The following is a 24,992-nucleotide window of genomic DNA, read 5'->3' on the forward strand; positions in this document are numbered from 1 at the left end:
ATGCACTAGCTACAACATTAGACCAGAAAGTCTAATATCAATGCAGGTTTTCATAACCATTTCTTCAAAAGGTTGCTTTTATTCAGAAGAACTATGTCCGTCAGCCTTCACCGGTTTACTAGAACTTCATGGAGTTCCTTTCCGGCAGCGTTCGCAGTTCCATATCCCGGAACAGGGAGTGACAGGTCACGGTTCATTACACTCTGCAGAGGTGTGTTGCTTTACCCATAAGAGATCTTAACCTTGGTGCCAACCGAGCCGCGAGCTCGTCCACACTTCCTTTGGTGTGAGGCCCGGTATAAGGTCTAGCCAATCATGTTCCTCCGCTACCTCGAACACCCACCCTTTGTTGCATGCCCCGACCCTGGGTCCACGCCGGTCCCATTATTCCCGTAGATTTCGGGGTGGACCCCGACCACGACGTCAATGCAGGGCTCTACCATACATTCCTACGCCGGTAGCTGCAACCCATCATAGACCACAATACCGTGGGGACTTAAGGCTTCCCCATCCTACCGCTTGTTCTTCGGGCGACAAGTGTCTACGGACAATGCCGTGGGGACTTAAGGCTTCCCCAGCCTACCGCTCGCTCCCGACGGATACAAGTGTCTACGGTAAAGCGCATCCGTTGATGAACGAGAGGTGGAAACACTTTTGACTACTCCGTCCCACTCCGGATCTTATGGTTAACACGGGTATTACGGCACAAGAATCACTGGCGACATTTGTTGTTTAATCCTAGATGGATATAAACCCTTGCAATGGAACCTCCACCATATCAACACAATCCATGGTTCCATTGCCAACCACATAGTCATATTCATAGTTATGAAAATAGTGGTTTTGGTTTTTATGCAATAGTGGTAATCATAGTACTTTGCAAGTAATTTGATAAAGATACTCAAATGACATGAGCAAGTGATGAACTTGCCTTTCTTGACTGCAAGATTATGCAGGCAAGGTCTTCGATACGCAATAACTCCAAATTCTGAAATAGCATCATCGTTCGGTAAGGACGATGTTTAAAAGATTGGCAAGGATGCAATAATGCATAAGCATGAGATGCAATCGCTCTAAGCGTGACCTAACCCCGATGATTTAGGATTAGTGAGTTGTAATGATTGGTTCAGGGTGTGTTTCACTTTTAGAATGATTCTCATACAAGGTTCTTATTCAGGTGTGGTTACATGGTATCATAAACAGGTGTTGCAATATATCATAATAATAATATTAATAGCACACAACCATAACATTTGGTATAATCCTAACATGTAATGAATAGTGATTGGTTTTAGCACTATATGGCATGGTTAATGATTAATTATCATATACTTCAAAAGAATAACTTTTGAAGAACATGTTCTTTGATAAAGAACAAGTATGATAAGTAGGTTGGTGGGGTTCTATGGTTGACTATGGTTTCATCTAATTTCTGGAGTAAGTATTGGATGGATCCCAACAATGTTGGATTCATCAGCACCTAGGACTTATAAGGTTGAGTTAGGCCTAGGTTTCCTAAGCAATTATTTATACATAGTTTCTATCAAGGTTGGTTCATCTTGTTGATGATAGCTAGCTAGGGTTTATAGGTCCTTATAAGCAGGGTTGATGATGATTCCTTATTCTCTTCAAAAGAATAACTTTTGAAGAACATACTTCTTAAATAATAAGAAGTATATCAATTAAGGTTGAGGTGGTCTATGTTTTACTGTTGGTTCTGTTGAGTAAGGAATAATTGGCTCATAAATAGGATGGTTGATAAGTATCCAACAATAGTAGGGTTTAGTGGAATATGGTTATGTAATGCACAATAGTAGGTATGGTTGCTATAAGGGTTCATCACAATGGTGTGATGCTAAGCATGGATAATTAAGGATGATTGTTTTGGTAATAGGATCTAGGGTTTACACTTGGTTAATCCTACTAGATCAACAAGTTTTATTAAGATGAGAGTATAGCAATTAACTAGTGATAGGGTTCTTACATTTTATGTGATCATGACAATTATTTAGTTGCGATTATGGTTCTTTGTTTGAAAGTAAAGTATCATGATCACATGTTCTAACCTAGGATTTAGGTTAGAACCATTTAGGTTTCAAATTGATTAATGGAGTTAGGGGTCCTAATTGAATTAGGGTTTGAGGTTTCACATGAAATGATAGGGTTATAATATCATTCACTATGGAATTATGGTTTTCTAATTACCATATAGGTCTATGATTAATAACTTCAATTTTGAATTTGAAGTTATTAATAACTTCTAAATAAAAATAACATTGATTTTGGTATTTATCATTTTTAAATAATTAATAATTAGGGTAATTATTAATCAAGGTTCAAATCTCTCTAATAATGTTTTAACAAAATAATAAATAAAGAAAATTAGTTTTAATGTTTTCTTTATTTACTTACTGGTTTTTATTTACTTTTGGAAATTTTTACTAATTATTGAATTTTAATTGAATTTAGAATTAAAATTAAAGGTTTAAATGACAAGTATTAAATAATTGAATTTTTATTAAAAATAAAAATTTCATTTTATATTTTTATTGGATAGGGTTTATCTTTATAAGAATTTTGATATCTTACACTTATTTTTCTGAGCTATATTGGATTTTCTACAATTTGTCAAAGTTTCAGCAATTAATGGAATTTGAATTTGAAATGAAATGGTTAAACACACCAGGGCTAGTCTACACATAGACACTGACTGGTGGGCCTTAGCCATGTCAGCTGCCACGTGGTGCCGATGTGGCAACCATGTGCTCTGCCGGCGGCCAGTGGTGGACGTCGCCGGCGATACAGGGTTCCCGCGGGGCCGTATGGATGTGCGTCGGAAATAGGACAACGAGGCGAACACGATGGTGGTGGCGCCGCTCCAAATAGGTCACCGGAGCATGCACGGCGGCGAGGGGCGGCGGCAGTGCTCACGGGCTAACGACGCGGCGGTGCTACGGCATGCAATCGAATGAGCCAAGTACTCCTCGAGGTTCAGTAGCTCACCAGGAGCACGATGAGCTTGGTGGCGAGGCGAGAGGAGGTCGCAGTCGCCGGGATTGCTCGATGCCGGCGTCGGAGAAGACGACCTGGCGCGGTCGATGGGAGGCGCGTCAGCTCGATTCCTCGCGCATGGTGACCATGTCGAGGACGGCGGTCCCAACGGTGGGCACGGCGAGGCCTGGGGCTTCCCCAATCGACGGCGATAGTCGACGTCCGAGCGCGTTAGGGTTTTGGTTTGGGAAGGAATTGGGCGAAGAGAGGGGAATTGGAGGTTCTCTACGCCTTTTATAGGTGCTCCGGCGTGTGCTGGCGGTCAGCAACAGCGGCGGCGACCGCGGGACGTGGCGTTGGCGTCGCGGTGGCGAGCTCCCGCGCGTCCAGTGACGAAGACGAAGACGTCTCCTCGTCTTTATCCACGGGAAACGGTAGCTAGGCCGCGATGGGCTGTGCTGGGCTGGGGATGCTGGGCCGTTTGGTGGGCTACACGGCCAGGTAAAGTCCAGGTAAGTCTTTTTCCTCTCCTTTTCTTTTTCTGTTTTTATTTCTTGTTTTCAATTCTGGTTTTAATTCATATTTGAATTCTTGTCTGTTTTGCAGGTTTTTAACAATTTGGTTTTCATGAGGTCTAATACAAGGATCATTGTATTAGTGTGTTGTTTTTGAATAAACATGAATATATGTGAGCCTTGTTGCAATTTTTAATTAGACAAGAATTTAGGTATTCATTTTAATTTTCTTTCTCATTTGTAATATAACTCCCTGTTGGATAATTAGAGTTGATGATTCTTATTCCAAATGTTTAGGAAGTTATTTATTAGGACTTGGCTTCATATTGGAGGAATTGGTCAATTGCACATGATTTTATGTGAGCTCAATTGTATTTGGGTTTTATAGTTTCTATCATAACCCCCCTTATTAAGGTTAATACTATCATTATATTTGAAAGTATCTAAGTAGTTATTGTTTCCATCATGGTTTATCTTGTTACAAAGATAATGGGTTGATCACTACTCATATGGTTTAATTATAGGACTTAGCATAGGTGGCTCTTATGTTTTAATTGAAGCATAGGATTTAATTAATGAACCATTAGAGTTCAAATGCTATTTACCTAATGACACATGGGTTGGATCTCAAATATGGTTTAGGTTTCTTAGTTATAATCACTTAAGTGATACACAAACTAGAGTTGAGATATAATTCTAGGTTGTAGATATGAGATGATACCATATTGCATTGACTAGGTTTACTCTCCCCAATGCATGATAAAAATGGTTACTTGCTTAATATTTCATGTGCTCCTTTAGTTACTAAGGATCTGAGAATTGGTTTTATCTTCTACCAATATACTTCTTTTATTATCCTTAATTTATCATTTAGAGTAACTAAAATGTTTATGGTTCTTTTTATAGTTAACTTTGGTTATATGGATGTATGGTTTCTCACCATATGAAGTATAGGGTTTAACTCTAAGGTTTTCTTGAGTTCTTTAATTTATGAAATATAGATATGGTAGGATTCTACTTATGATCACCACTGTGGTTCACAAGTTATAGATAAGATATAAGCCTAGGGTTGTTTACTAGTTATCTTCCTATAATTTCATGTGAGAATGAAATCTACTTATTCTAGTAGGGTTTAACTTATCCTCACATACCTCCAGAGCATGATCATGGATTAGGCATGGTTAACTTGTTCTTAATATCTTTACCTCAAATTCTTAGGGTTTATGATCATCACTCAATTTATAATGATCAAGGTTTGGATTCCTAGGGATCTCTCATTAAATGGGTTCTCACTTCCATGATCAAGCATTGTCTAGATCAATTAAGGTATAGCACTTCTAATTTACCTTCTTGTATGGGACTACTATGATTGTCTCTATAGTTTATATCCCAAGAGAATGCCTGAGATATTCTGCTAGGGTTCTATTCAAACAATGATGATATGGTCATCTGGTATATGGATAGTTCTCTCCCTCACATTCAAGTGTTGCCTCAACTACTTGAGTGTAACACCATAGCTTGGGCTCTCTTATAAAGGAATGGTTATTCTAGGGTTTATGGTGTACTCACAATATCTCAATAGGTATTAAGTCTAAAACTCCACTTGGCTATCTTGATTGAGTTAATCTCCTCCTTACTTTATCAATTCATGGATATGGTATTATTCCATGTGATATTAGGTTATCTCACCATTCCAAGGGAAATGGTTTACAACCTAATACTTTAGTTCAAAGGTTGTCCTTTGTTCATTAATAGGTAAAGCTAGGTTTAGAATAAATGGTCTCTCTCATATGGGAAGGCTTGAATAATACTCTAGGGTTCCTCTTGAAGATAATGTTGTGATCATATGGATATTTATATTCAAGATTTGCCTCAAGGTTTGTCATTGCTTCCCTAAATAAAATAGGACTCTCACCTCTTTAGGTTTGATGTAAAACTATTTGGAATAGAGAAGAATATATATATTTCTAAAGTTGATCTCCTTGTCATGATTCCATGTTTTAAGTGGAATCAATACCATGAGGTGTATGGTAGGATCATGGATTAGTTTTAAGATATGGAAAAGATAAGTGAAGAATGGTTTCTTCATTTTATTGTTACTTGATTTACCATTGAATGTATGTTCATAAGTTATAGCAATTAATACCATATTATGTTAATTAATAAGTTCAAGCATTTGATCATTGAGTAAAGTGTTGTTGTGTTGATTATTAGTTCCATTTGATCTAACCACTTAGATCAAATTATCTCTACCCAAAATAAGGTTTTAACAAAGTCACATTGAGGTTTATAGCGCTTGACTTGATGAGCTAGTTCAATTCCACCAAGGTCAAGTGAAACTTCAGTTACTGTGACTGTTTTACTTTTAAGCGCGAAAATTCCCCGGATTTTCTATGCATGAATGCAATGCACACATCTGTTTCCTCTATTTTTGTAACCCCATTACCTGGGATATTACACGCTTTCAACCCTTTTGTGTGGCTCCCTTCGCAAGGACGCCACACCCTTCTGTGTGGCGCCCTTCGCAAGAGCGTCACACATTCTGTCATAAGTGGCGGCTCGAGCCTACTAGCCGACAATGTGTGGCGTCGCTCTCATGGGCGCCACATAGACAGGTGTGGCACCCTTCGCAATGCGCCACACAAAAGGGTTAGAGGCGTGAAATAATCTAGCCAGAGTGTCATTTCGTGCGTTTTTTTTTCCCACAAAAGGTTATTTTTGTGTAAATCTCCCCTGGGCTACATGTAGCCTAGATTTATTTTTCTTTTTTGAACTTTGAACTTTCGATTTAAAAGTTTCTAAAAAAATACATGGACGTAGATAATTATGTAATCGATCAGTGTGTAAATTTTTCAGATTGAAATACATTGTATTTTGTTTTTTTTTATTTTGTGAGATTTTGATAATTTCGCTGAGCTCAAAATACCACATATTTCATTCTGAAAATCTAGGCACTTATAGATCACAATATTTATTTATATCATGGTACTTTTTGAATATTTTTTAATATGTCTTAATTGAAATTTGTATAGGTTTTAAAAAATGGCCTACGTGTAGGCCGAGCTAGAGAAGTCCACTCTCCTCTCTTCCAAGCTCTCTTATTGCCCGTAGTATTCAGCAATATCTCACTTAGAAAAGGATTGGTATGGGGAGTGATATTTTGGCATATGGGAGCATACACTTTCTTTATTTTTAAATGTATGTTACACACATTTTGAAATATCAAAAAAATTAAAATAAAAATTTCGCATGTACATCTTCATGTGCTACGTGCTTACAAAGTTGTTTCATGAAAAATCGAGTTGTCGTGTGGCATGTATAAAAAGTACAAACTTCGGTGCTAAAACAAAGACTTGTCACAAGATAAATTTTCTCTTTTTCACGTAGACTATAAAAAATACCATTTTTTGTGAAACTTGACGAATACACATATATTATGGAGATGTACATGTAATTTTTTTGTCAAAATGTTTTAACACTTAGAAATATATTTTTATGGTAGAGGGATCATACGGACCCGAGAGCCGAATTAAGTTTCTGATTGGCATGCATACAATATACAATCTCCCTTCCAATGAACAAAGTTTGTATATTTTCAAGTTAAACTATATAAACTTTGAATAAGTATTTTAGAAAAATCACCAACATGTACAACCCAAAATCAATGTCATTAGATATCATAAAATATACTTTCTTGCAAAAGATTTTACTAAGCTTGAATTTTCTAAGAAAATAGCTCTTTTCCTAAAAGTTTGACCAAGATTTATTTTGCTTTGACTTCTCAAAAATATGCCTTATAAATCTCACCAGCAAGGCCTGCACATGCTCCAACGACCATACATCGAAGCTGGTCGTTGCCTCTATCTCCCGTTCCTGTTTAAGGTGAAATGCTAGACCTCTGTGCAGCACATAATCATTATCGTGCCAAATGTCAAAATCTTGAATTGTGGGGATTTTCTTACCAGGAGAAAACACCCTATAAAAATTAGGCTATACTTTTGCAGAAAATCAATCTATCTTTCCAACAGATGGATATACTCAGGACAAACCAAATAAAACTTGAATTAAGATTTGTGGGGCTCTCTCACAAGGAGAAAACACCCTATAAAAATTAGCGTATGCTGCTTAGTGTGGCGTGCACACGGTATTCTTTAGTAAAAGGCGAAAGAATAATTCGCTTTGTGCTCACCACGCAGCTGCGTGCCTTTCACCAGCCCGCACCCAGCACTCTTATATAGCTCAGCTCCCTGCGCTGTTTCTCTTGGGTAAGCGAGGTGGGACTAAACGCCCCATCGCGTTTGCCTTTTAATGCTGCCACGCACATTCACCGGTAAAGCCCACACAACTATGCTCGTTTTGGGCCTTTCAGGTACTCGGCCCACGGGATCGCTGCAGAACAATGCCTCTTTCGTCGGCCAACACTCGGTTTTGTGATCTTTCCCTTTGCCTGTTCGTCACCGGTGCAGGCGTCCAGCGGATGAAATGGGCAGAGCGTAGCAGACTAGCAGCTCCTACTCAACGATAGTGGTCGCGTAATCAGATCACCCTTCGTCAAAATCGACGGACGCAAACACATATATCCTGCTAGATCTCGCGAACAGTGTAAATTCTTGTCTTCCTTGTCCTGCTCTGCAGTGCAGAACAGTGTCCAGCAAAGAAGAAACAAACGGTGTGGCTCCAAGTTACACTTACACCATATATATGAAACATCGAGTTCGACAGGTGTTACAAATTGTTTCGACTGGACAAAATCTAAGGGCAAATGTAGAAATTCCGCAAGTATAATGAACATGGTTTCTTAATGCAGATTTGAGTATACCGTCAGATACATAAGTTAACAGCTCACAGAAACAATATACCCTAATTTCAGAATGATGTGCCATCATGGGACAACTACAGCAGCTTCTTTCTCTCAAAAAAGGTCTTCAGATGCCACAGCTGCAGACCTGCCACGGACAAGCAGATGCCGAGCGACAGGAATCCGAGCCAGCCCATCCTCGAGTTGGTTTGCTTGTTCATGTTCTGCATTTCCTCCTCCCTGGGTGAATAACAGATGAAAAACTTATTTTGTGAATGGCGTCACTAATAATCATCATGGAGTGAACTTTTACCGGTGCCAGAAATACTAGGCAGGCAAATGACAGGTCAAAAAACTTGATTTCCGAGTTGCTTCTCTAATTATCAGTTCATGAAGTTTTAACATTGCCAAAAATAACAGGCAGTATTTGTACCTTTCACGTAGATAATACATTTCTTCATGGATAGATTTAATGGTATCCGCTAGCTTCCTCAACTCTATTTCCATCATCTGCAACAAGTAGAAAACAATGTATGAACAGCTAATCCTCTGACAAACATTGTAAGATAGCACTACTATCTCTGTGTGTGCTACTGCCAAATACTAATATAAATCATCTATAACATGCTGTGGAATGTACTTTTGCTATTACTTTATTTGATTGGTGATGTACCACATGTTACTGGCTGTTCAATCACCAAAGGTACTAGATAGGACAAACAAAATGGTGAGTTGACAATGTTAATCCGTCCTAGTTCATAATAAGACAGTTTTACAAAACCAGATATCTTGCTGCTTATGTAAAAGTGTTGGTTATGACTTTATGAGCAGTGTTCAACGCTAATACTGAACTGCTACTGCCTACTGTTTAAGAACCAACACTAGCTGACACTGTGACACCCATTAGCAATTGATGTGTGAATGTGCAATTACTGATGGACAATGTTGCAGATAAGCTACCTAAAAATGGACAAAAAAATCAGCAGTGACTGAGCCTCCTTTCTACTTTTTTGTGGTGCTTATGAGTTATATGGAAAATAGCTGCATGTCAAAATTACAGAATGACCAAACTCATCACAGATCAAATTTCTATATCGCTCGCCGTGGAAGTATGCCAAGAGACCAAAAGCTTATATGACATATAAAGCCTTTGCTTAATGAGAAAGACACACCTTATAGTTGTGTGCAAGTGATATTGACAATTCAAGTACATCACAGAAACAATTAAAAAATCTACAGAACATACAAAAGCCAATGTTGTAGACTCATTCATACATGAAATTTGTAGGAACGACAAAGTGAACAAAGCAAAACGCACTTTACAACAAGACTACAACATTAGCTTAATTTAACTAACCATTAGACTATTCAGCATCTTCTCTTCCAAATACACTAATATGCTAAGAAAAACAATCCACCAGCAAGAACTGCATCATATGCTTAAGCCCCTCAAACCAAATTTTAAAACAATACAAACCATATTGAAAAGCCAAACCTCTTCGGTATCCAGACCCAGATGCATACTCCAACCAACTTGCACCTAGAAGGGATTAATCTACCACCTCACTTGAAGATTGCTCAACATAATGTACAAAGCCAAAAGTGAATTGATTGGAAACAGACATGGTCAAAATGACCTCAGCATCTCCACATACTAGAGGAAACTACATGGTAAACCACTCAGGAGAGCAAGCAAACCAAGAGACTCAACTTAGAAGTATCTAAATCTTTAAGAGCCTAAGTGTGCACACCTAAATACTTAATGATGTTGCAAGCCTACCTTTTGCTATAAAGTTTTCAGCATAACTAGAACTGAAGAACTCAAATCTACAAAACCTATCAGTCCTAGATCCATAAACTGAAAATGCTCTTGAACAGCGAACCTACAAAATCCCAAGTTTGTGAATGACATGACTCCGAACATCCCATCATAGTAACTCGATGACACGCCTAAACTCCAAATTCATTACGCACATCCAAGCACTCACATGCCAGAGAAAGCCTATGATTCATGCTCTTACGCGCAAATTGGCACCTGTAGTTACAAACCACTGTCTACTAAGACTATATCTATAAGGGATAATTCGACCATATGAAATAGTAACTAGATTAGTTAAAATTTGAGGAGAAGCTGAAGTAGTCAACCGAGGGCTAAGCGGAGCACTCACATCGACCTGGCCCTTCTTGGCAACGTTAGGCCAGTCCTTGGCCGTGACGCCGCTCTTCCAATCAAACTCGAAGGTGACAGTGACGGGCGGCTTGTGGTCCGGCGCCCAGAAGCAGGCCAGGTAGTCGCCGGCCTCCGTCGCCGTGAAGGCGAAGTGCCCGGACTGGACGTTCTCCGAGTAGTGCATGCTGTTCCCGTACGGCGAGGTCACCTGCACCGACCAAATCAGCGAAATCACGGGATCGCCGCCCAATCGCGGCAGCTAGATGACGACTTACCCTGAGGGAGATGCGGTGGGAGTCGGGGAGCGGGGCGTCGGGGGAGCTGTTGTCGGGGCCGACGATCTGGTACTTGCCGACGGCCATGGAGTCGACCTTGATCTCGTCGGAGATGCACTTGGTGTGGCCGGACTCGAGGTCGAACCGGAGCGCGCGCGCCGCGGGCGAGGACGCGAGGAGGACGGCCAGGAGGAGGAGCGCGGACGGGGGAAGCCATCTGGGGGCGGAGGATCCGGCGCGCCGCGCGGCCATGGCCGGAGATCGGAGTGGGAATCGGAGCAAGGTCGGCGCACGAAGTCACGGGGTGGGGTTGGCTTTGGAGTTTGGCTTATTGGGGATGGGGGAAGCAGGGGAGAGGCTGGTTGCAGGTTTGTGACGTGGAAGTGACTTAGGGGGTGTTTGGTGTGGCTTTTTTTGCCTTTTGGTTTTGGCAAAAGCCACCAAAAGCACCTAAATAGGTACTTTTTTTGGCTTTTGGATTTTGGAAGCCAAAAGAATAGGATCTTTGTTTTTGGCTTCCAAAATCCAAAAGCCAAAAAAAGCACCTATTTAGGTGCTTTTGGTGGCTTTTGCCAAAGCCAAAAGCCAAAAAAAGCCACACCAAACACCCCCTTAAAGTTTGCGAGAGTAGCTTGAATTATGGATTAGTAAAAAATCTTTTTTCTAAACCGAGGCTAGTGATTGATTTTTTTTAGACATAAGTGATTATAATCTGGTCAAACTAGAGATTCATGTGCTTTTGAATATGCTCAAGAGTTCTACAGTATTCCTTTGTACCAAAATAAGGAACATATATATACTCCCTCCGTTCGTAAAAGGTTATCTTAGATTTGTCTAAATTTAAATGTTACATAAAATAGTGTCTACATGTACCTGAATTTAGACAAATCAAACACATTTTTTATGGACAGAATACTTCTCTTCCACGAAACTACGCATAAATTTTTAGCCAAAAGACAACCTAGCATAAGTTTAACCAATCTTGTATACAGAGTATGAGAATTTACAAGATCTAATAAAAACAATGAAAACACATGTTACGGTGAATCTATTGGTGTTGATTTGATATTACAGTTGTTCGTAATTTTATCTATATAATTGGTCAAATATATTGTATGATAGCTTTTAACTAAACTTACACGCCTTCTCGATGAACAAAGAGAGCATCAGCCACTAACCACCTTCGAGATGCAACATTAGTCTTATGTTATATAAAAACGAAGATGCAGACAACAAATTAGAAACTTATATAATTATGTTTGTCATAAAAAAAATGTAATTGCATTTTTTGCCTGGTCAATTTCAAAAAAAATACATAGTAAAATGCATCCAGTGTCATCGAATTTTGTTGAGAAGATATAATCTAATCTTCAAACTCTTGCTCCACTCTAGTCCTCATACTCCCTCCGATCACATTTAATCGACACCGAGTTAGGCTTCTCTGCATGCATCATCGTACTGTGCCGACGTTGATTAATTCCGATCGGAGGTAGCACTTGCTAAAGAAGGTAAGTACACCGTCCTTTCGGCTCGTGTCAAGCTGACAGTGCATATGATTTTGCTCCACGATGGTGGCGTATGGGGAGTTTGGGGGGACAAAGGGAGATTTCTCCCATGTTGTATTTCCCCCCATAACCTTATTAAATCACATCGGCCACATGTCATCTTACTTGTTATGTTTGTTCAGCAAAAAAAAATAGCAAATTCGCATGTGTGAGCGATCCAGCGGGCTTCGATGTTCGAGGTGGTAACGAAGTGGCTAGTGACACAACAGGTGATGACACCAACTAGTCTTTTCTTGATGTGTTGTTCATAGCCCCCATCTCGTGTGAAGGACAAGTGTAGGTGAGGAGAATGAGCAATGGCAATGACTCATGACGAGTGGTGGCGGACAGGGGCAATCGAGCAGTGATAGAATGGAGGATGAATGGCGACGAAGGGGAGGGGTAGTGTGGTGGCCATGACATAATTATGGTTACATGATTGGTATTGAGTCGATGGCATGGGTTTTGTCATGCATGGAAGGGTAACCGTTGTCCCAATATTGCCTGCTGGAGCAAAACCATATGTCACATCGGCTCGATACGAGGGAGAAACATACACATGACCATATACCGAATTCTTTGGCAAGTTTGTGGACTAAATAAACCTCCTCCACAAATTACCCCATCTATAGATACATTTCACTCTTTTTTATATATCTATCTATACAAGAATTGAGAGTGAATTCCACTTTTTCTCTATTTATGTATTTGTGACACTAATTACCACTTTTAGAACTTTGGACTCTCTTTTTCTGATGCATGTCCACAAGGTGTGAGGTGATGGCAAAATATCAGGCCAATGATGAGGAAGATAAAAGAAGTCCTGACATAATTTAGGCTCATGCCGCACCACATCAATATAACATGCCAGTCCTATCTAACAAAACAATCAACAAGCTAAAATAGGGTAAAACCATGTTCAAAGTCCCTTAAATGGAATATTTCGGTAGGATTTTCGCTAAATGAGGTAATCCGTGTCACAAAGCACAAGGATTAAAAAAATTGAATTCACTCAAGTATTTAGGCTGCCCGCTTTATCAGCGTTATGAATATCAGAAAAGAAAGATTTACTCTTCAATATGAACACTGAGAAAAGTGATTCCCATGTGAACGATTTACTCTTCAGCAATTTCTGTAATCTCCGCGATCTGAGCGGAACCTAAACAGAGAATTCTATTTATTCAAACAAACGCTTGACATGTAACTCATCTTTACAATTTATTTATTTTGTAATTTGTGGGGGCACTGCGCTCCTGGTCCAGTCTCACATCTTCCACCTCTAGCTTCAGAAACCTCGAACAAGGAACAACAGTCTAAGAACATCTCTAGCAATACATTCACTCTTCAGTCTGAGAGGCCTGTGTCAGCTTCCAAGCAGATGGATACATCCGTGCTAAAAAAATACAGTAACAAAGGTCAGAGATGTCATCGAGTATTTTTTTCAGACTGGTTATACATTGTCCGGCAGTAACCTAATTTAGATCTATTGCTCAACTATAGTATATATAACGATGTTTAACTCGTTCTTGCGCTAAAGCATTAGTCCGAATCTGAGCCCTCCATTTCCCACTGGCGAGCATCTTTGGGTTCAGGATCAGCGGCGCCTTCAGTAGTGGGTTGACCAAAGAGAGTTGTGCTAAGCTTTGGACGGCGACGATTCTCGGTCTTTTCTTTAGGAGCTTCATCCTGGAAGACATGATATGTATTGTCAGTATATTCAGCAAATTAAGCCCAAAACTGCAAAATGAGCATAAAATACTTCCTGAATAAGAACAGCCGCTTAACAACAAGACAATCGAGTCCAAAAATATAGAAACTTCAAATCAAATGCATTGACTCATTTTATTGGATGAATGAACAGCAGGCCATGCCACCATGTGTGATTGATTGGATTGGGGGTCCCAAAATTTCTCATATGCTACAAATCAGGGAACATGATATTGCAGTTTCACTATCGCTGTGTATGGCTCATGCAAGACTATGTTGTCGTTTATCAGCTTTACCAACAAATGTGAAAGCTGAGCAGAGGGAATAGTTGTCCGGATCAGTAAACAGAGCAGGCAGATATATATTTGACATCATAAAGCAACAAAGAGCCTACCTTTGGAGTCTTCTGAGTTGATTGGCTATGCTTGAACCATATTGTTGCCCATGAAATGCATGCACACATCAGCAAAGCTGGACCAACCCTTGGGTCAGTCAAGTAATCTTTGAAATTGAAGACATTGTACTTAACCCTCTCTTTTAAACCTTTCCCTGCTGAACGGATACTTTTGGTACTGCTTAACCATTCCTTACTTGTTTCCTCAGGTATAAGATCTGGCACCTTCGAAGTCTAGGTACAGAAGAAGGACAACAGAATGCATCAATAATTGTTGGAAGAATATGTGTACTTCACACGGAGTAATATTCAGGAAACTTTAGCATCTCATAGTTTACTATAAACATCATCTTTAAATATATGACTGATGAACAACCGACAAGCACTGTTACAGTGATACCTCTACCATAAATAGTTCATTGCAGATTTTAATTAGTGGTGCCAACTAAATATAGAATAAGCTTGGTGCCCAGATGAGATGGATATCAGTATATCACAAGTATAACAATGCTTACGTAGGAAACTAACATCGATCAAATTGGAAAAAATAGGCATACATTTGTACTAAAGACTTAAAAAAATATTCGCAACAAGTCAACAAATACTTTGCATAGAGCTCATGCTTCGACCCTATGTGAAGTAGAATTTTCATATTACTCCCTCCGTTCCTTTTTAATTGACTCGAATTTAGTACAAACTTGTACTAAATCCGAGTCAATTAAAAAAGAACGGAGGGAGTATTATAAATCTACGTGCAGCAAAGGGCATCTCTCAGCCAGCAAATTTTTAGAGTAATTTTTCAACTTTCAAGCGAAATCTGACTAACGCCAACAATGGTACTAAAGAAAACCAACATGCAATGAAGACATCCTTGTGGTGTTGGAACACATCAAAGTTTGCATTGCACCCACCCTCTAACTATTCCTGTCTCTTCCACCAACCGAGTATGGAATCTAGGACCATTGGTATTCTCGTTGTCGATTACAAATTACTTCTTTTTTATATACATTTGTTTTCACCCTTTAATTTAAAACGGACATGCTAATGTGGTCAGAAATACAACCTCCCTTTGGAAATAGGTGACTCAATTTTGTCTAGATACGTATGTAAATGCGCCTAGATACATCCGTATCTAGACAAAGCTGAGTCACTTATTTCCAAACTGAGGGAGTAATATTTTACTTTAGGAGACATGACAGAGAAAATTCAAAAGGGAGCATGCTTTAACTGACTTACAAAGTAAGGGATTTCTCTAGTATCTCCATCTTTAATAACCTGAGAGACCCACTTGTTTATCTGCCAAAATAACAGTTAAGAATGTATGTTTTAGATAGCTTCATAGCTTGACCACACACACATATATATATGTACTAATACACCATTAAATTGTGCACCTCTAGAATTTCGTCCAGGCCATTATATCGAGCCACTAGCTGGGAGGCATCAGGAGTATCCTGACCCTGGAGAGTATCCATGAGATTGTGCTTTTTGTCAGCTTTCAGCGCCTCATATGTTGCATTTCTTTGGAAACGGACGATGAATACTTCGGGCTTATCATTGTCGTCTTCAAAACCTCTAGGACCACAGGCTCCGTTATAATCAGTGGCAAGGTAGAAGGCACAAATTTTCTGTAAAAAGGGTACTGTTATCCAAAGTTACAAGCAGTCAAGCACAAGTACAATAGCACATCCTGCTTTCTTTCGAAGAAACACCTATTTCATTGTTGAAAATGACATGACTCAGCCATTTTCTGAAGCTAGGCCTGAAATGTTTCAAATAATGTGGTCCAGTGAAGTACATCAACATTCACTGTAGAAAATCACCAGTCATTGTAAAATTTCGAGAATATAAACTTAGATGGACATTTCACTTCGAGGATAGCTTAGTTTTGCAACAGAGATTAATTTTTAAGATAGAAGAATACTCTGTATATGATAAAAGAACCATGGATAAGCTTTGCAAATACAGGGGCCCACATTTCAGGATCTTAAAAAACCAAAGAGGCATGCACTACAAAACCATATTACTCGAGAGGTCTTTTTCAATTGGATCAAGTACTGTTCTACCCACCATAGGCTAGGATTCTGGTCTGTAGGCCACTAATCTAAAGCTATAGGGTTGGACTCCTGGATATTAGGTGTTAAGAGAACCCATGAAGCACATCTTCATCTGAACTCAAGCAGAAAATATGGCCATACCTCAACTAATTAAGGAAAGCAGAGCAAACGTCCTATCTAGTACGCAATAGCCACAACAATCTGTATAGTTTCAATTATAAATAACAGTTACTGGTAATCTGTTAGATTTTCGTGAGATTTCATTTTCCTTTGTACCAGAAAACTATTCATTACCTCGCAAACAAAAACTATCCATTACACTAAGTTGTTCATAATGCTATACACCTGGGTTACCCTAAGATTTCAAAGCATCTCCCACAAACTCTGAAGAAGGGCACATAATTACAAAGCACTGCTCAAATTTGGATATATGGAAAACTGGCAGAAAACACTATAGTACTGTCATTATATATGAATGAAACATTTCAGTACTATAGTACCAAGAAATCAGTCACTTATTCCCAACACAGATAATTTGGAACCAGTATAAAAGCATAACTGCAGGAACAAAGAGAGGAAGTGCTACTTAAAAAAAGAACCTGTGGCCTTCTGGAGTCATGTCACCAAACAGCAAGTAAAACATCACAAGCTAAAAAAACTGCATGTTGATAGTAAAAATGGAATTTGCGAAGCAGTTTACCTTCTGTACTTCTCCATCTAACCAAACAAAGGTCAACCTGTCATCTTTTAAGGCAGTTGCAGCACTTGCTACCTCTACTATATTTTCCACATTCCCGGTAGTACTTGAATCAACAGCACTTAGTAGTTGGTCTTGGGCTTTTCGCAAAATCTAAAGAAGTTTCAAATTCCAAAAGCAATATAAGTTGACAAACTAACAATGAATGGTTAGAAGTTGATTCAGGAGGGACAAACCCCATCAGCGTTCATTGCATTAAGCTAAAGAACTTACTTGTCTCTTTTTACTTAATTCTACACCAGGGCGACCAGCAACGACTACACAATACCATATAGACATGTCTTTTCTAGCGCGTGAATGACCTCTAGCATCACAACCCAATTCCAAAGATGTGTCACTTCTTAGCTGCCGGAGTTCTAATCAAGAAAAGAATGAATTTAGTATATTAAAAAAGGCACACATTTTCTCGTTAGTAAAAAAGGGTGCATCAATGATAGCATGGCAACTCCGTATACTGCTGATTGGCAAACAAAGTTTAAAGATACCTTGGTGCTTGTGCTCCTCCATTATCTCTGTGAACTCCGACTTGCTAAAAGTTCCTGAATTGGAGGTAAGTAATAAGTCTAGGACTCCACTGCATAAAATCAAAAGGCTAAATAGGGGATAGAAGCTTGCCATGGTACACAACAGGCTTGGCACCGGGACCCTTCAAGAAAACAAGTGCAGGAGCCGATTCCACTCCTAACCTGATTTGGAAGAGACAAAAAAAAGTACCGATAAAAATTATTCATAAATTAAACACAAAAGTAGTAACATATTCCACATAAAAATAAGGTTTGCCTTTTCACTAAGTAGCTCAATAGCTCACTGATCTGGAGATCACATTTTCACTGCTAGGGCTACGGTCTGTGGTTTCAGCATGCACTGTTCAGATTGTTAACTTGACTCTTCTAGAAGTGATTAAGCAAAATGAAATTGGTCAAGAACACTTATCCTAATTCATCCACTATTCTTGAATACACAACTATTTATGCACGAAGTCAAGAGTTTGTGCATCCACGTGGATTAGCTCCAAACAAATATAAGCTGGTAGCCATATATGCCTACCATGATCAATTTACTGAAAACATGAAGCTGTAGTGAGAAGGTCTAAAATTACAGTTTGTATATTTAGCCTGATGTAAGTTGTTTAAATTCTTAAGAATATTATAAATTTCACGTTTCACATTTACTTATTAAAACATGTACGCAGTAGCAACAATCATACCATGAACATAGGCACAAATAAGAAAGAATGAAGTTGTAGATAAAGAACGTACGAATTCCACCAAATCTGGGATTCATCTTCTTTCCACATAACAAATGCAAATGATGCATAGCTTGAATACTCTTGGGCAGCTTGGCGAAGGAATGGAGTAGCACGCTCCCCAGTGCTTGAAAAAAAGATAACCTTGACCTATGTAGCAAACACAAAAGATGACATGACCAATTATGAATTATGATTGTATGTGTGTGCTCGGTGCTCCACATGCATATTGAAAAAGGTGCAAGTAATAAATAAGGCAGTTAGCAACAGATGCATGAGTGTATGTACATAGAAGGCGGTAAATTTACTGTACCTTATGATGGCCACTCTTCCCAATGAACTGGGGGCCCTGAAATGATCAGCTCTGCATTAGAGACGCAATTCCTCTCAGATAAAATCATATCTAAGTATCTAACTAAAGTGCAACTATAGAATAAAAAATGGACAGTGCAGAAAATTATGAAGCAACAAGAAGCGTTCATAGATGAGTGTACTTGTTGTCTATTGCTCTATTATACTCCCTCCATCCCAAAATATAAGGCGCCTTTGAATTTTGCTGGTCAACGACTTACAACTTTGACTATGATTTGTATTTACAATATCTTTACAAAAATTATAAATATAATAATACGAAATGAGAATTGCAAGACGAATGGAACGATGCAATTTATACATTCTCAATCCATATATTTAAGTATACATTGGTGGTCAAAGTTGTGCATCAAAGACCATGCGAAAAAAATTATGCCTTATATCTTGGGACAGAAGTTGTACTTGTAATGCCACAGGATAAAATCATGCAGCATAAAGCAAGTAGTAATGTCATAAGATTAGGAATCACTATTGTAAAGAAACAAGTAAAGACAGAACTGTGTGTGGGCAAAAGATTGTGAAGACGGAACTAAGTCCTAAATTACACTGGGGAAAGTATTAGAACCTCAGCTAATCAAACTGGTACCTGGTTGTAAGCATCGAGAATATTTACTTAACTGCCATACTGACAAATATATCTCAGACAGTGAGACAGGAGCCAAGAAGGCAATTTCATATGTAACATTCACTAGGTCTATACTCCATAGCACTTTATTCAACTAACTAACACAAACTATTTGCATGTTGTGGTACTGGTTACTACTTTTGATTTAATATGATTCCTTAGGACAACCACATGAATACAAACAAGAGTAACAGAAGATAGAACCAATGATAAGCCTCACCAATGCCTCCTTTGAATAGTACAAGATCCGAGGTAAGCCAACAATTGACGATGCTACCCAGTCAACAACAGAATCCACGGTTAGCTCACCAGGGAACCTAGGACAGGAAATGGTTATAGTGAGGTCATATCTTGAACAGATGGAAAAGGACATGTCATAGAATAGAATAAATAATAGGAATAGACGAGTCACTCTTTTATTCAATACTCTGGCATCTGACCAGAACAGTCACCTCATATAACAGGATGGACTTCTGCAATTAGCAGGATATGCAACCACAGCTGGTATACCTGCATGTGTAAAATGGATACACAATAAAAAACATAAAACAGCACAAAGGCTTTGTTTCTTTAAAAATAGAAACGACATGTAATTGTTCAAATTCAAACTACTAAAAATGTACTCCCTCCGTCCCACAAAAAGTGTCTCAATTTCGTCAAAATTTAGATGTATCTAGACACTAACTAGTAGGTAGATTAGATACATCCAAACTTTAACAAAGTTGAGACACTTTTGCTGGGACGGAGGGAGTATATGTAAAATACAGGGCAAACTTATAGGAAGTCTTTCTGTTGATGCTTATAGTATGAACATGTCAATTAGCTTCAATATTCTTTGGTTTACACATTGTTCCCAGAAGCATATCAAGTTCATCATATTAACTTCACACATTGAACTTGCTTTACCAACTCTGAACCTACTCATTTTGACAAAATCTCTGGAACTAAGAACCCCCTAAAGTAAGTATTTCCATGTTCCACACTCCCACTGATGATACCTGCAATGTTTACTGTTTTTCATCTTATGAAGTAAACTTAAAGGGGCATTCTATCTTGACATACCATTGCGAAAAAATGGCTGTTGAGAGAACCTTTGTTCTGCAAAATACCCAGCCAGTTGCCCATCACCGACTTCTACCATAGCAGTGTTTGCTAGACCATCCAGTCGAGTGGCTAGATCATAAAGTAAAATTTTATCAAGGACAAAATAAGACAATGTATTTTTGGTACACATCTATAGAAACTTCAATTTTCTGCACTGTGAGAGAGAAGCTGTTGCTATGTTGACAACAGCAGATTATTTGGAAAGGAATGGAAAATGCTATCAAGTCAACTGTCAACAGATCCACAAAGTTACTGCTCAGAGATAGCCAAAACTGCAGTTTAAAATGCAACCATATAAAGTAGCACAAATTCATTTCAGAAAACACACTACTGCGGACAAATCAAGTTAGAAGTAGCACTGTAGCAGAGCATGGTTTCGATGTATGACATGCCAATTTGAAAGAAGACAATCAACTGCATTTTCTACATTTCAATTTGCACGCCTCAATTTATGAGAACTCCGGTTCTATCCATCACACTTTGAAGCTTAGCACATGCTATAAGAGGGACTGCACATAAAGAAAAGCAATGCAACTCTGTTTCTCCACAGCCAATACTAGTGAGGAAGACCATTTCTCTTTTTGTGAAGTGTCCAAATATGTTATCAAAGACAGCAATGCACAAAATAGTAGACAGGTCAACATGATGAGCATACCAATTTGCTTCCAGTGCTCGATGAATTGAGCACAACGAGGACTCCCCTTTGAATAAAGCTACACAGCATAACCAAAACCAGCTGATAGTCAGGGTTTTTTATTCTCCAGAAGATTCCAACAAAAGATATTCTCAGGAATAGTGCAAATATAATGCGAATACAACACTGGGAAGGTACATTGGTAATATAACGCCAAGATTAAGGTCATCTAACTTACCAGTATGAGCATCGGGTAATCTTCAGCAATAGCAGACATGAATGACTCGTATGTGAGTACATTGAAGGCGTGATCAGTTGAATCTATGGAATGGAGATGGTGTTATGTCAAAGGCATCAAGAAAAAATATCAGTTATTATCAGAACTTAGACTGTGTAACTTACGAACTAAAGGATCTTTTAACAAAGGGAGATCTATTTTCAGAAAGTGCTCCTTCTGATATTGGTCTTTGACTCTTTCGAGGACATCCTACCATGATGAAAAGGAGTAACTATGGGTTAGACCAGAAAGGGAGAAAAAAGAAGCCTTTCCATAGAGGCACACATAAAGGGAGGGGGAGGGGGAGATCACCATATGGTAATCCAGACCAAAAAGATCATAATCCCGCTTCAAAATTGGATTTGTCAACAGCTCATATGCATAACGGATCTGTATAAAACATCACAGAACTGTCCTTAGTTGGAACTATAAAGATAACTACAGGGAACAATCAAGTAATAATGTGCAGGTTACAAAAACAAAAGTACTGTGCATAGCAAAATACATAGTGAGAAATGTACATAGAAAAATAATGATGCAATTCCAACTTAAGGTGCCTTGGTCCAGTGCAGAAAGCTAATCAGCCCCAATGCATACAAGATACACCACATAAAAGTGTGAAAATATCACTGATTATGAACTCTAATTCTCACCTTTAAAATATCAACAGTTGACAGATCATTCGTTTCAGCAAGCCTGAGTTGACATCACAAAATGATCAGAATTTTTTTGTTAATAATGAAATAATAGTATGAAAACAAACACTGGCAATAGCCAACAAGCATAATGGGAACCAGCATAAATTTCCAATTTCAGGTATGCAGTCACGTGCAGGGCTTCATTGGAGTCATATGTCATCTAAACTAAATTCCAAACTGTTACCTAAAAGTTGATACTCCCTATCGTGGGTTTGATGTCAAAGCAATCTCTAGCCTCTGTACAAACAGAATTTGCAACTACTGATAGGCAGGCTGCATCATTCATTTACAGTACCTTGCTAAGTATCCTAGAAAACAAATATCTTAGTAACAGACTCGGGTGGGGAAACGAGAATGATTCTGCACTAAAAATTTCTATGCGACCCATATAAGAAACAGATAAACTAGAGTAGATCTCTCACGTAGAGTGCACCAACACTACCAAACTGAAGCTCCAAGCAGATGTCCAACCCCATTGCTCCAAACAGATACCCACAAAATCAATTGCTCGTCAACTACCCAAAACGACCACATGGACTGCACTCGCGACTACAGTCAGACTCCGCCGAGCAGAGCAGACTGCGGACTCGAAGTCAGAAATAATCAGCGGAGCCAGATCAATCGCGCTCACCACTCCTTGGAGAGAACCCCGTAGGCTTCGACCACCCTCTCGACCGGCGCAAACCTCGGGATTCCGAGCGCTGCAGGCAAAGCAACCAATCAGGCGACGAATCTCGGAACGCGCCAAGGTTGGGCTAGAGCGTGGGAGGGGAGGGGGCTCTGACCGTCGTAGTGGGAGGGCGGGAAGGACTTGGGCAGGACGAAGAGCTGGAAGAGGAAGCCGGCGGCGGAGAGGAGGATCGGCAGCCAGTAGCGGCGCGCCTCCTCCGGAATCGCCATTGGAGACAGCGCGCAGCGGCGGTAAAGGCGAGGGGATGGGTATCGTGGGTTTTGCCACTTTGCTCTTCTCGTGGCGACGGCCGACGAGGCCCTTTTTCTTTGCCTTTTAATAAAGTTTTCTCGATTAAACAGATTAGTTTGGCATTTTTATTAATGTCCAATCCTGCAAGATATTTCATCTAATCATGAATCATCCATCTTCTAAGGACTAAGGGTCATCTTTGGGTTGTAGAATTGAGACACGCAAGATAACAAAAACATAGTAACAACTTGATAAATTTGTCAGATGACAACGCACATAAAAATGTTGTCGGGATAAAAAAGCATGACAAAAATATTTCGATCGTATGTGATTGAGTTTTAAAAGGAGATTGAAGTGGATATTTGAATATCTATGAAATTGAGTCATAAGACCATGGAATTTACATAGAACCACTCCTTTGGCGCATAGGCAAACCGTAGGAAAAAATCTTGAGCATTAAAATTCTAAGAAAATCCTACGAAACTCATGCAATACCAAAGAAGGCCGAAGTTTTCTATTTTTTTGTGGTATGAGCAATCGGTAGACCTTCGTCTTCTCACTAAGATGAGAAAAGATTTTAACATGACTCGATGTATTTTGGGCGGAACATTGCCAAAATATAAAATAAATGCATAACTCACTACATATGGACCTGAGCTACACATTGGGCCAAAGTGACAAAAAATATAGACTTTGGTTGATGCGTTCGAAAGCTCCATAAACAACCTGAATGTACGACTACTTTCAGTTGAAAATACGACAGTTTCTCCCATTACAAGTGTTCCACATGATGCAGATGATGTGTCCACTATACTAGTACTGAGATTCTTATTGGCCTAACTCAAAGAGGTCTCCTCTAGAAATGGGTAGGAGCAAAGTTTCTACGATGCTAATAAAAAGGAATTAAAAGTATATTTACAACTAAATATTGAATCAGTCGGCGTCGCTGAATCGTCAAATCAGTTAAATCGAGATGCACCTTGATTCGGTCATATGTGTGCAATATGGTTTTTTACACCATGTTTCAGTCATCTATCGGTCGCTACAGTAACACAAATTACTATAGACGGCCGATACCTCCTAACTTCCTCACTACATGGTTGGGTAGCACATGAAATAATTCCTTCTAGCGGGTAGATGAGGCTCGAGGCGACCTTGAGATGTCAGGGGTGAGGGATGCGCACGAGGAAGACACCTGTAGAAACCGAGTGAGACGTCCAACAATTCCACGAGGCAGGATGACGCATGTTGCAGACTATCGGTCCGTGAGCTAGGCAGCGCACGAGGGGATTAAGAAAGGTGAGGGGAAGTGACCCCTGAAAAAGAAAGGTGAGAGTATGGCAGCGCCGACGAGCAAATACGGGGGCGTAGTAGTGCATTGGTGAAAGGTAAAGGGCGGAGATGTGGCATATAGGTACAACGGGTGGTGCTGTGTAAAATGTAGCAAAACAAGACCATATTTAATTTAATAAATAATATTTTGTTGTCGGTTAGCAGCAACACGCGGGATGCTGCTAGTTAATAACAGTACAAACATATGCACATATTTCACTTTCACCTACATAGTATTTTGGAAAAAATCGAGTAAAAAGATGTGCGGCGGCCCCGTCTGGTACAACGGTCCCGGCGGCGAACATTAGAAGGGCTCATCGACGTGGCCTCGTCTGGATCGTCCAGGTCGGAGCACACGCTCCTCGTCTCCTCGAACTGTCGCTTGTCGTCGAAGTAAGCCGCCGAGATATTGTGGTACCAGTAGTGGCCCTCCACTGTATCCACCCGCCCAGTGTTGACCAGGGATGCCAGATCGTCGTAGACGCAGCTCCCGCGGCCGGCCTCGGTGACGACGACGGCGGGGCACTGTCGCCTGCAGATGCAGCACCGGCGGTCGCGATGGAAGACTCGGATT

The 24,992-nt window shown here is 39.6% G+C and overlaps 2 protein-coding genes and 1 non-coding gene across 3 annotated transcripts; all 3 read right to left on the minus strand.

Moving 5' to 3' along the window:
- Window positions 1–7,584: 7,584 nt before the first annotated feature.
- LOC124679858 lies at window positions 7,585–7,704 on the minus strand. The gene has a single exon (XR_006995285.1). It is a non-coding gene; the product is annotated as a U5 spliceosomal RNA (small nuclear RNA).
- A 555-nt stretch (window positions 7,705–8,259) lies between these two features.
- Window positions 8,260–11,094, minus strand: LOC124674782 (transmembrane emp24 domain-containing protein p24delta9-like). Its single transcript, XM_047210839.1, has 4 exons — window positions 10,750–11,094; window positions 10,473–10,682; window positions 8,738–8,814; window positions 8,260–8,544 (listed from the first exon to the last, which is right to left on the minus strand). The coding sequence occupies exons 1-4, from the start codon at window positions 10,999–11,001 to the stop codon at window positions 8,400–8,402; spliced, it is 684 nt and encodes a 227-aa protein (XP_047066795.1). The 5' UTR covers window positions 11,002–11,094; the 3' UTR covers window positions 8,260–8,399.
- Window positions 11,095–13,448: 2,354 nt separating this feature from the next.
- Window positions 13,449–23,109, minus strand: LOC124674084 (dnaJ homolog subfamily C member 16-like). Its single transcript, XM_047210118.1, has 20 exons — window positions 22,950–23,109; window positions 22,796–22,865; window positions 22,120–22,162; window positions 21,779–21,856; window positions 21,592–21,676; window positions 21,428–21,510; window positions 21,211–21,268; window positions 20,514–20,624; window positions 19,904–19,961; window positions 19,672–19,768; window positions 18,768–18,803; window positions 18,468–18,604; window positions 17,824–17,894; window positions 17,694–17,747; window positions 17,422–17,564; window positions 17,152–17,301; window positions 15,789–16,022; window positions 15,631–15,690; window positions 14,395–14,628; window positions 13,449–13,979 (listed from the first exon to the last, which is right to left on the minus strand). Exons 1-20 carry the CDS (start codon window positions 23,062–23,064, stop codon window positions 13,833–13,835), a joined length of 2,064 nt encoding a protein of 687 aa, XP_047066074.1. The 5' UTR covers window positions 23,065–23,109; the 3' UTR covers window positions 13,449–13,832.
- Between the last annotated feature and the right edge of the window lie 1,883 nt (window positions 23,110–24,992).

Source organism: Lolium rigidum, chromosome 7 (assembly GCF_022539505.1).
Source record: "Lolium rigidum isolate FL_2022 chromosome 7, APGP_CSIRO_Lrig_0.1, whole genome shotgun sequence".
NCBI classification, from domain to species: Eukaryota; Viridiplantae; Streptophyta; class Magnoliopsida; order Poales; family Poaceae; genus Lolium; species Lolium rigidum.

What these genes read in the sequence shown, in the direction of transcription:
- LOC124674782 (XM_047210839.1), bottom strand. Translation starts at nt 11,001, where the DNA reads ATGGCCGCGCGGCGCGCCGGATCCTCCGCCCCCAGATGGCTTCCCCCG. An exon ending in CCAAGAAGGGCCAGGTCGAT is followed by an intron (nt 8,815 to 10,472) that starts GTGAGTGCTCCG and finishes TACTTGTTGCAG; the next exon opens with ATGATGGAAATAGAGTTGAG. An exon ending in ATGTATTATCTACGTGAAAG is followed by an intron (nt 8,545 to 8,737) that starts GTACAAATACTG and finishes TTATTCACCCAG; the next exon opens with GGAGGAGGAAATGCAGAACA.
- LOC124674084 (XM_047210118.1), bottom strand. Translation starts at nt 23,064, where the DNA reads ATGGCGATTCCGGAGGAGGCGCGCCGCTACTGGCTGCCGATCCTCCTC. An exon ending in GTTAAAAGATCCTTTAGTTC is followed by an intron (nt 21,511 to 21,591) that starts GTAAGTTACACA and finishes TCCATTCCATAG; the next exon opens with ATTCAACTGATCACGCCTTC. An exon ending in GCCTGGACGAAATTCTAGAG is followed by an intron (nt 15,691 to 15,788) that starts GTGCACAATTTA and finishes TTATTTTGGCAG; the next exon opens with ATAAACAAGTGGGTCTCTCA.